Source organism: Salvelinus sp. IW2-2015, unplaced genomic scaffold, assembly GCF_002910315.2.
Source record: "Salvelinus sp. IW2-2015 unplaced genomic scaffold, ASM291031v2 Un_scaffold3039, whole genome shotgun sequence".
Lineage (NCBI taxonomy): Eukaryota > Metazoa > Chordata > Actinopteri > Salmoniformes > Salmonidae > Salvelinus > Salvelinus sp. IW2-2015.
Window position 1 is genome coordinate 65,893 of NW_019944331.1, and position 11,268 is coordinate 77,160.

The 11,268-nt window shown below is 45.1% G+C and overlaps 1 protein-coding gene and 1 pseudogene across 2 annotated transcripts; one reads left to right on the plus strand and one right to left on the minus strand.

Moving 5' to 3' along the window:
* Positions 1 to 145: 145 nt before the first annotated feature.
* On the plus strand, positions 146 to 4,214 carry LOC112075228 (enoyl-CoA hydratase domain-containing protein 3, mitochondrial). Of its 2 annotated transcripts, none has more exons than XM_024142252.2 (6): positions 146 to 334; positions 684 to 805; positions 901 to 998; positions 1,161 to 1,361; positions 1,423 to 1,601; positions 3,422 to 4,214. In XM_024142252.2, the coding sequence occupies exons 1-6, from the start codon at positions 198 to 200 to the stop codon at positions 3,651 to 3,653; spliced, it is 969 nt and encodes a 322-aa protein (XP_023998020.2). In that variant the 5' UTR covers positions 146 to 197; the 3' UTR covers positions 3,654 to 4,214. The 2 variants fall into 2 exon arrangements, with proteins under 2 accessions (XP_023998020.2, XP_023998021.2); XM_024142253.2 differs by having other exon boundaries at positions 147 to 334; positions 3,418 to 4,214.
* Positions 4,215 to 6,303: 2,089 nt separating this feature from the next.
* The window catches only part of LOC139025662 (USP6 N-terminal-like protein), a 7,921-nt pseudogene continuing 2,956 nt past the window's right edge, over positions 6,304 to 11,268 (minus strand).

An 11,268-nucleotide genomic window follows, 5' to 3' on the forward strand; every position in this document is an offset into this window, starting at 1 on the left:
TATTCTGAAATTGTATTGTGTTATGACATAATAAACGCAGTAGTTGCAGTCAATATACAGTTAATTAATTCATTATCCATTATCCCAGAGGGAAGTATGACAATGTTTCCGTTTTGAGTTTTGTCACCCCGAAACAGTAGAAGGCGCTATACACCAATGTTGGTGTTCATCCTTGTTGACGCAAGGACAGTCAAAACATGTCTCGAAATTTGTTTTACCGTGCTGCTAATATTGTCCAACTCTGCAGGTTTACACTTCTAGTTGGGTCAAAGTCACTTTGCACGCAAATTCCAGCGGAGCCACTGACTGTCAGACAGCAAAACAATGGAATAAGGTATGCAAGTTGTCAGCAAACTAACAAAGTAGCTTGACCACTCTGTCGGTGTTTGATTCCTGTGGTCAAAGAACCTCTGCATTTGTCGAGCGCCTCTTCTCAAAATGTGTGCCCATGTCGCGCGAATTGTATAGAAGCTGTCCATTTTGGACACGCGCTTCCATCTCTTCAATGCTAAACGGATCACCTGAAACGTTAATTGGTGCTAACTAACGTTAGTAAGCAGTTAGTCCTATAAAAATCTCACTATTATGCTTCAGGTACACAGTACATTGATCGGTACAGTGCATATATTTTTGTTCCCCTTCAAATTATTCTTGCTACTGTAACAGTGTAATTACATGTTCAGGAGTATAATCTTGAACAACCCGAAGAAGAGGAATGCCCTGTCTCTGTCCATGCTGGAATCACTGAGAAGCAACATCCTGGCAGACATCGACAGCGACGACCTCAGAGTCATCGTCATATCAGGTAAGATACCACCAGAGTGCTGATCCATGATCAGATGTGTCCCCCTTTGATCCCCCCTTCATAAACACTGTTGTATTGTGTTATGTGTGTTCCAGCTAAGGGACCAGTGTTCTCCTCTGGGCATGACCTGAAGGAGCTGACGTCAGCACAGGGCAGAGATTACCACACCAAGGTGTTTCAGGCCTGCTCAGAGGTGTGGTTCACTATTGTACTGTATACAAATATACTGTACACACTCATCATTATTGGCAATGAGTCAAGTATGATTGTCCTCCGTAGAGTCTGGCTGTGTACATACAATACACACACACATTCTCATCCACATACACACTCATTCCTCTTGTTGTTATTGAAGGTTATGACCCTGATACAAGACATTCCTGTGCCTGTGATTGCCATGGTGAATGGGGTTGCCACAGCAGCAGGATGCCAGCTTGTTGCCAGTTGTGACATTGCCGTGGTGACGGAGAAGTCCACCTTCGCCACGCCAGGGGTCAACGTGGGTCTGTTCTGCTCAACACCAGCCGTGGCAATAGGCAGAGCTGTCCCCAAGAAGGTAAACACACACATACACAAAAACACTCTGTGTAACACTGATATATTCTGATATTTTACAGGTTGCCATGGAGATGCTGTTCACAGGAAGCCCGATCTCGGCTCAGGATGCTTTGCTGCACGGGCTGGTCAGTAAGGTGGTTCCTGAGGAGCGTCTAGAGCACGAGACGTTAGCCATCGCACGGCGGGTCTGTCAGGCCAGCCGGCCCGTTGTAGCACTTGGCAAGGCCACCTTCCACAGGTGTGTGTCTCTCACTCCAGATGTTTCACCACACTATAGCACTCAACCCTTCTGCCTACCATGTATTCATTCCTTGTTTGCTACGTTTCAATGTTTTTGTTGGTTTGAGTGGATATCCATTGATACACTTGCATGCAAAAAGACAGCAAAAGAGTCACTCATTTTCCTCTAGAAAGGTAAATACTATATACACTACYGTTCAAAAGTTAGGGGTCACTTAGAAATGTCCTTGTTTTTGGAAGAAAAGCAYWTTTTTTTGTCCATTTTAAAATAACATCAAATTGATTAGAAATACAGTGTAGACATTGTTAATGTTGTAAATTACTTTTACAGCTGATTTTTAATGGAATATCTACATAGGCATACAGAGGCCCGTTATCATCAACCATCACTCCTGTGTTCCAATGGCACGTTGTGTTAGCTAATCTAAGTTTATCATTTTTAAAGGCTAATTGATCATTAGAAAACCCTTTTGCAATTATGTTAGCACAGCTTAAAAATTAAAGAAGCAATAAAACTGTCCTTCTTTAGACTAGTTGAATATCTGGAGCATCAGCATTTGTGGGTTCGATTAAAGGCTCAAAATGGCCAGAAACAAAGAACGTTCTTCCGAAACTCGGCAGTCTATTTTTGTTCTGAGAAATTAAGACTATTCCATGTGAGAATTTGCCAAGAAACTGAAGCTCTCGTACAACACTGTGTACTACTCCCTTCACAGAACAGCGCAAACTGGCTCTAACCAGAATAGAAAGAGGAGTGGGAGGCCCCGGTGCACAACTGAGCAAGTGGACAAGTACATTAGAATGTCTAGTTTGAGAAACACACGTCTCACAAGTCCTCAATTGGCAGCTTCATTAAATAATACCCGCAAAACACCAGTCTCAACGTCAACAGTGAAGAGGCGACTCCGGGATGCTGGCCTTCTAGGCAGAGTTCCTGTGTCCAGTGTCTGTGTTCTTTTGCCCATCTTAATATTTTCTTTTTATTGGCCAGTCTACGATATGGCTTTTTCTTTGCAACTCTGCCTAGAAGGCCAGCATCCCGAAGTCGCCTCTTCACTGTTGACGTTGAGACTGGTGTTTTGCGGGTACTATTTAATGAAGCTACCAGTCTGTTTCTCAAACTAGACACTCTAATGTACTTGTCCTCTTTCTCAGTTGTGCACCAGGGCCTCCCACTCCTCTTTCTATTCTGGTTAGAGACAGKYTGTGCTATTCTGTGAAGGGAGTAGTACACAACGTTGTACGAGATCTTCAGTTTATTGGCAATTTCYCACGTGGAATAGCCTTCATTTCTCAGAACAAGAATAGACTGACGAGTTTCARAAGAAAGTTATTTGTTTCTGGACATTTTGAGCCTGTAATCAAACCCACAAATGCTGATGCTCCAGATACTCAACTAGTCTAAAGAAGGCCAGTTTTATTGCTTCTTTAATTAGAACAACAGTTTTCAGCTGTGCTAACATAATTGAAAAAGGSTTTTCTAATGATCAATTAGCCTTTTAAAATGATAAATTTGGATTAGCTAACAYAACGTGCCATTGGAACACAGGAGTGATGGTTGATGATAACGGCCTCTGTACGCCTATGTAGATATTCCATAAAAAAATGTAGCCATTTCGTGATACAACAGTCATTTACAACATTAACACTGTCTACACTGTATTTCTGATCAATTTTATGTTATTTTAATGGACATTTAAAAAAATATTMTTTCAAAAACAAGGACATTTCTAAGTGACCCCAAACTTTTGAACGGTAGTGTACATGTTTAGTTTTATACATAATTGAATCATTTAATTTAATTCCTCTCCCAGACAGATGGCCCAGGGGTGGGATGCGGCCTACGCTACAGCCTCTCGTGTCATGGTGGATAACCTGGCTCTCAGAGACGGACAGGAGGGGATACGGGCCTTCATTGAGAAACGGAAGCCTGTATGGACAAACAAAGCAGAGAAGGCCCATGATGAGTGATATCTGCTGGGCTGGACTACCGTGGCCTGTGAGGGGTCAGCAGCCTCTGGACTGGAGAAGGGAGCCTGTGGATGGTTGAGGTGTTAATCTTGCCCCCAGTTGGACCTGAACCCATCACAGAACACAGAAGTGCTYGAGGAGGACATTTTGAAATTAAATACCTGTTGATTATTGTCGTGATCTGATGAAGTGAAAATGCAGGGCTGTCTTCATGTATGCCCTTAGGAGGGGGTGAGCTGAAGGTTTTAGGAAAGGTAGATACTTGAGATGCACCCATGGTCAAGGGACTCACACAGGACATAGATTGGGCACTTCGTGTGACAGAATGTAAATGTTTAAAGGGGCAATCTGCAGTTGAAGCAATTACAAAGCGGCCACTGATTTGGTAAAAAGCTGATGGATGGGACTGGAGAAATGTAACTACTCTAAAATTCATAGACAGAGCTATGGATGCAAGGACTGACCATCCATGAGCTACAAATGATATGTTTTGAGGCTATACATTGTTTACAAAGGTGTAAAACAAGCTTATATTTGTGTTTCTGATGGGGTAATAAGTCATTAGAACTAAGGTCATGAGGAATGTATTAAGTTTTATTCTTCAAAAATCAATGGGTATATAAAGTGCATTCGGAAAGTATTCAGACTCCTTGACTTTTTCCAAATTTTGTTACGTTAGTCTTATTCTAAAATGGATAAAAAAGTCTTCCCCCTCATCAATCTACACACAATACCACATAATGACAAAGAAAAACAGGTTATAATTTTTTGCAAATGTATAAAAAAAAAAAGAATTATGACATTTACATAADTATTCAGACCCTTTACTCAGAACTTTATTGAAGCACCATTGGCAGCGATTACAGTCTCAAGTCTTCTTGGGGAGTTTCTCTGGAGCAGGTTTTCATCAAGGATCTCACTGCTTTGCTCCGTTCAGCTTTCCCTCGATCCTGACTAGTCTCTCAGTCCCTGCCACTGAAAAACCTCCCCACACATTGATGCTGCCGCCACCATGCTTCACTGTAGGGATGGTGCCAGGTTTCCTCCAGACGTGATGCTTGGACTTCAGGTCAAAGAGTTCAATCTTGGTTTCATCAGACCAGAGAAACTTGTTTCTACTGGTCAGTCCTTTAGGTGCCTTTTGGTGAACTCCAAGCGGACTGTCATGTGCCTTTTACTGAGGAGTGGCTTCCGTCTGGCCACTCTACCATAAAGACCCGATTGGTGGAGTGCTGCAGAGATGGTTGTCCTTCTGGAGGGTTCTCCCATCTCCACAGAAGAACTCTGGAGCTCTGTCAGAGTGACCATCGAGTTCTTGGCCACCTCCCTGACCAAGGCCCTTCTCCCCAGATTGCTCAGTTTAGCTTCCTAGGAAGAATCTTGGTAGTTCATCATTCGGGAGCCCACTGTGTTCTCGGGGACCTTCAACGCTGCAGACATTTGTGGTACCCTTCCCCAGATCTGCCTCGACACAATCCTGTCTCAGAGCTCTACAGACAATTCCTTCGACCTCATGGCTTGGTTTTTACTCTGACATGCACTGTCAGCTGTGGGATCTTATAGACAGGTGTGTGCCTTTCCAAATCATGTCAAATCAATTGAGTTCACCACAGGTGGAGTCCAATCAAGTTGTACAGTACAAACGAAAACAGGATGTACCTGAGCTCAATTTCAAGTCTCATAGCAAAGGGTCTGAATACCTGTGTAAATAAGGTCTTTTTAAAATGTATTTGTATACGTTTGCAAACATTTCTGAACCTTTTTTCACATCATGGGGTATTGTGTGTGGATTGATTTGAATCATTTTTAGAATAAGGCTGTAACGTAACAACGTGGAAAAAGTCAAAGGGTCTGAATACTTTGAATGTACTGTATATTTCTGAATTTAAGTTTAAAAAATGTATTCAAATTACCTCTGTGTTAAACAAAAATAAAATATTTACTAAAGAACTGATGAAGCCAATCTGCATATTTTATATTTAGACGCATGTAAAAATAATAGGCCCAAATACATGAATTGGAAACAGGAGGTATTGTATAATAGATCCTGTGTTTAGTTCAGCCTGCACTGGATACTGAAAGACAACAGGTATGTGAGAGGTTACCTGGTGGCTGTGGGATTGAGGCGTCCATTAAATGTTTAACAGTRGCTGTACTTCCACCAAGACAGCCCTACTGTAGTACAGCAATGTTCCATGTTCTATGCATTAGCACTGTACCGCCACATGATGGCACCATTGTATCCCTTGAGCAGCAAAGGTCTGATGAAAGGCAAATTGAGTGTTCAGAATTGAACTTTTTAATGATCCTATTGCTATGACCAAATTCCTAGTTTGGCCCACATACAAATATTTTGGTCTCAATAAAAAGAACAAGACACAATGTGCTAAGTGCAAAATATCATGCAATACTCTTAGTAAAGCACGTGGGGTCCTGGAAAAATGGCCTGTATAATCCTTCAAGAAAAAGTCTGGCAGCTGCATAGGGTTGGAAAAGGGTGCAATTAGTTTCTCCACTAGAGGGTAGTATTTCCTCAAATATCAGCAGATGAATAATGTTGGCACTCGTTATCCCCCTTTCCAGGGATATAAATCACTAGCCAGTATCCTGCGTGAGCTTTGTGGTCCATGCATGTAGAATATGTACGAAGACACTTCACTGATGTATGAAGGGAATAGCAATAACATTCTTACAGAAATAAATCCGCACACAAATATACAGACACATGATCAGAAATGCACACCCCAATTTGTTTTATTAAGTAAAGAAAAGTCTCTGAAGAATGACCTGATAAACCATTTTGCAATGAATTATTTAACAAAAAAAAGGAATGACTTATTTGCATGTTCAAATAATAACAGTATAATTATAACCGCGAGAACGATAAGCATTGTATCAAAAAGTACATAGTTGAGAATCAGCACTAAAAAGGTAGGTGGTTGAATATGTATTCAAATGTGTGACGTCACACTACAAAGAGTATCTACAGGTCAGTATGTTGATGTGTGTATATGGAATGATTTAATATGTAAGTGCTGGTAACTGAAGAGCAGTGAATGTGACTGCTGACAATACAGACATGAGTTGGCAATTAAAGCATATTGCGGCTTAGTAAGTACTTCAATACCGTTACACATTCCCCCTCTATAGAAACCTCTTCACTTAGGCTGACACCTACTCTGTGGTGATGAAAATACTGTACTGTTAATATGCAATTAATGTTCAGGTAAACCGTTTCAGAGGGAAGTAAATCGTACATTACTTCAGGGGAGAAAAGGGGTGTTTTTTTCTACGGACGACAAACAGTTCACTGTTGATAGAGTTTACAGTCTCAATATGGGGTATAAAGCAGACACTGGCCTCGATATACACAACTACTGTACACACTATTCGGGTTACAGAAATGCCTTTGCAATGACAGTGGTCGCTAAACTGAGCGACCAACAGAATAATCTCAATGAAAAAATAACGTTTTAAAAACCGTCGTATACAGTGGAGGTGCTTCAGAATTTATATGATATATTTTCAACAATGTTTGAATTGTCACTGTCCGTAATTCTATTATTTGACATAGCTTTGTTTCTTCTCTCTGAAAAATAAGAATATTCACAAGCATATAGAGTAAATTGACCTCTAAAGTAGATATTTTGGAAGTAACTCATAAAAAAATAATAAAGATGGAAATGAAAAATGGAATCACTGAGTTTGTCTCGCCAGGAGAAGTGTCCCCTGCTACTCATAACGTTTCAATAACTCAGTATATTAAACAAAACATCATTTACTGTACATTTTCAACTCTAAAAGACATATATATATTATTATCCTTTAATCTGTCATTAATGATTTAACATCCGAAAAATAAAATATCAATCTTCAGTGGGTTTTTAAAAGGATACATAAAAACATCAGAAGCTGGTATACTGCAGCATTCACGATGCAGTATGACTTTTAAAAAGGTCAGACGTCACATATAAAGCACAACCAAACTAAACTCCTTAACTCCAGTAGGAACCGCTTGTCTCTGCAGCCACAGTGTCAGTGACAACCTCATGTCTTTCTATCCCTCTCTCCTCCTCTCACAGCAACATAGACTCCTGCATGGTGAACGCTCTGGTGCGTGCCTGTAGTGTGGTCCTCCGAACAGCGGGGGACTGCTGCCTCATGTGGGCTGTTGCTGCTGCTCGTGGAACTGTGTCCTGTAGTGAGCCAGGCCGTCAGAGAAGGTGAACTCCTGCACAGGGGACATCTGGGCCCTCTGGAAGCTGGGGACGGGGTACACCTCCAGGGGCACATGCATGTCACCACCTTCCTGCTGCCCCCACGGCTGCACCTCCACTGCCCCTCCCCGGCTGGCCCCTCAGGCAGGTAGGGCGGGGTCTGCTCCCCTCTCCTGCGCCCCTCTCCACTTGTTGTAGTCAACAGGAGGGTGCACCGGATAGGCGGCTGCAGCGGAGGTGAGCCGTGTGGGCTGGCGCAGGTATGGAGGCGTTACTACCAGGGCATGTCCAGCTGCTGATGGTGCGGGGGGCCAGCGGGCCTACAATGGTCCGGGGGGCTGGGCTGAGCTGGGAGGCTGCCTGTGGGTGGTGGCATAGGAGTTGTTCATGAGGGCCTTCTCCGGAGAGTGGCTGGGCCGTCTGGTGGTGACGTACGCCCTCTCCCCATACATCAGACCCATCGGTGGGTGCCTCGGGAGGAGCGGGGGGCCGTAGTGCCTGTCCTCTCCCAGTCCCTCTGCTCAAGGCTCACACTGTACGGAGGGTAGTGGAGTGGCACCATAGCAGGCCGGCCGGGGGAGTACTGCTGGGGGGGCGTGTGGTACCTGGCTCTGGCCGTTGGGTGGACATAGGGTTTACCCCCCGCAGGGCTGTTTGAGGGACGGGCAGCGGGGATGGTGTGTTTGGCCTGCCTAGCCACGGGTCCTATGGAGCCCATGCTCCTTGCAGGGCTGGGGGTGTGGGTGGGGGGTAGGGACGGTGTCTCGCTGCGGCCTATTGCGACGGTGGCCTCTCCAGCTCCAGGACCTCCACAAAGTCCTGCTCTGCCCCCCGGGCACGTTGTCGACTGGGAGGCGTTGGAGCCGCGGTTGGAGCCGTGGTTGGAGCCTGGGATCAAGCCCTGGAGCGGGCCGGCGGTTGAGCAGCAGGGTGTCGTCAGGGTGGAGGGGGCCGGGAACCACCGCGGCTCAGCTGGATCTCCCTGGCCGCCGCTGCCTTGGCCGCTTCCAGCTTGTCTCGGAGGGGCTTGACCCAGGCGGGGCGATGTCTTACGAGCGCTACTGGAGGCGGCATTGGAGTTGTGGTTGGCCGTGGCGTGGTTCTGAGGCTTCCCTCCGTCCACCACTTTTGTAGGAGGGTTGGGGTGTGGCGAGGGGAGGGCGCGGGGACGGTGTAGGTGTGAACCCTCTCTCTGGGGTAGCGAGGGTGGGGGCGGAGGGCGGTTTGCAGTGGGAGTCCTACGTGGACGGAGTATCTCTCCAGACCCCCGTGATCTGGCCTCCTCTTTCTCAGCCTTGTGCTGCCGGACCAACTTCTCCAGGGAGTCCCTGCGCGCCGGCTGGGGGGTCGGCTGTCCCGCTGGCGCTCGGGGAGGGGCTAGGCGCTTTTGGGGGCTCGGCCGGCTGGCGTGGCTCTGACCATTTGCCACGTGGTTCTGGTTCACCACCGGCTCTGGGAAGCTGCCCAGAAGCTTCTTGGGATTACTCGTCCTCTTTACCTGCACAGATACACAGACAGGCGGTTAGAGCACCTGGAGGGAGAACACAAACGGGAAAAAGGCATGTTTCAAACGATGATATTAAAAAGGCATATGGATTCAATGCAACATCACTGCCGACGGGGGGTGAAATAAAGAGAGAATTACATTCACAACACAACTGAATAATCACGTCTCCACAGGCGAGAAACCAACCAAGGACAACAAATACAACATCTGAATATATTACTGATATTCAATACCCAGAGTGCGCGCCAGAGGCCGTCCAATAGGACGGGCCATTCAAAAGTAAGACTGAAATACTATGTTTTTCACTCAGTTTCATTAAAAATGTCACCTTAGCTGCAGCAGTCAGACAGCCTTCAAAAGGTCGACTGAAATTAGCTAACAGCCTGTCCTTAAAGACTTTAGACCACTTGTAAGCGTAACAGTAGGAACAGGCTGAGTTAGCACTTAAGGACAACAACCATAAATATATCAACTCCATAGCAGTTTTAAAAACTCTATTACTTGAGTATATTATTATTATTACTACTACTACCTACACCATAATCATATCACCAGTGTCAGGTAAAAGAAGTGCAGTCCCGGTGACACAGATATACAGAGCAAACCAGACAGTGAAAGGTGTGACACTGGATTGTTTGGGTCTGGTAGGAACATTGTGCCACAAATCACCATAGAAACCAGGAGACACGAGCTAGAGAAGAGGAAGTGATGTGACAGGACCGGGAAGTGGGGTGAGTTTGAACCAGGAAGTGCTGTCACTGACTGGTATTGAATCCACAAACTAAAGTGGCTCTCCATTGTGTAAGAAAGTGTCCCATTTCCCTGTCCTTAGACTGAATGGGTGAAAACAATATGGAGAAACTCTGCCTGTAAGTCACAGCATCCATCACTCCTACACAGCTTCCTGTCCTTCTCTACTATCACTTAGAACCACTGATCTGAAAAGCCCGGACAAGGGAAATAATGGCGCTTTGGTTAGGGATAAAGGAAAGGAGACAAGAAACGGAAGCCATTCAAATGTATTKGGACCCAGCCGAGATCAGTGCTTTATTGCTCTCACCCATCCAGTCTTCTCAGTTTGGACTCAGGAGAGGAAGCCACTTGAGAGTATTGAGGATTCACCCAGGAAATGTGTTCACTGACACAGGTGCTTTGGGGTTTCCAAGTTAAGGGTAGGATGCAGTCTCCACCCCACATTCAAACGTAAAACACAGACAACAACCTATTCAAACCTTTGTTTAGCCTCTCATTAAAAACCTCATCCAACAACTTAACTGTCAAAGTTGGAAGAGTTTTGGCTTCTGAATCTCCATTTCTCAACATGACACGTGGTTGGTTCACTAGTAGCCGATGGGTTGAAGATGAGCCCCGAGTGCTGCAGTCCAACAAAAAGCATCCGCTGTTGGATGATACTTATTATCCTGTCACCAGGAAGAGAAAATAGCTCTCTCACTGTGTGTGTGTACACACACCCAGGGTGGTAGGATGCCACAGTACATTAGGACATTCGGAGGTTAAGCCATTATGTAGCCTACAATGTTGAGTGGTGACCAGTCAAAGCTTTAGGCAAGATGTATCTTACTAACTGAAAGTATTGACTCCAAGTATTGTATTATCTAAAGTGGGAGCTTAAATGGTTACTACTGCACTGATAATGACTATCTGCAGTACTTCGCTAAAAGCAGTCAGAGACAACRGGTGTGGTAGTAATAGAGAAGGACAATCCCTCCACTACAAGACTCCAAGGTAGCTTTACCAATAGTAGCCTGGCCTGAGTTGCAGTAGCTACTGCACAAGGTTGCGGTAACATTGGGAGAATGTTCTGTAAGAGAAGCCCAGGGCTGCTGGACAGAAAGGCGACAGACAGACAGACGGAAAACGGAGGGACTGACGGAGGGAGGGAGGGATGGACAGATGATGAAACAGGGGAACACCAGTCAGGATAGCCCACCGGTTACTGTCGTAGGAGG

Excerpts from the sequence above, each read along its gene's own strand:
- LOC112075228 (XM_024142252.2), top strand. The coding sequence starts at position 198 with ATGTCTCGAAATTTGTTTTACCGTGCTGCTAATATTGTCCAACTCTGC. Across the intron at positions 999-1,160 it reads TGTTTCAGGCCTGCTCAGAG|GTTATGACCCTGATACAAGA; the intron begins GTGTGGTTCACT and ends TTGTTATTGAAG. Across the intron at positions 1,362-1,422 it reads GCAGAGCTGTCCCCAAGAAG|GTTGCCATGGAGATGCTGTT; the intron begins GTAAACACACAC and ends GATATTTTACAG.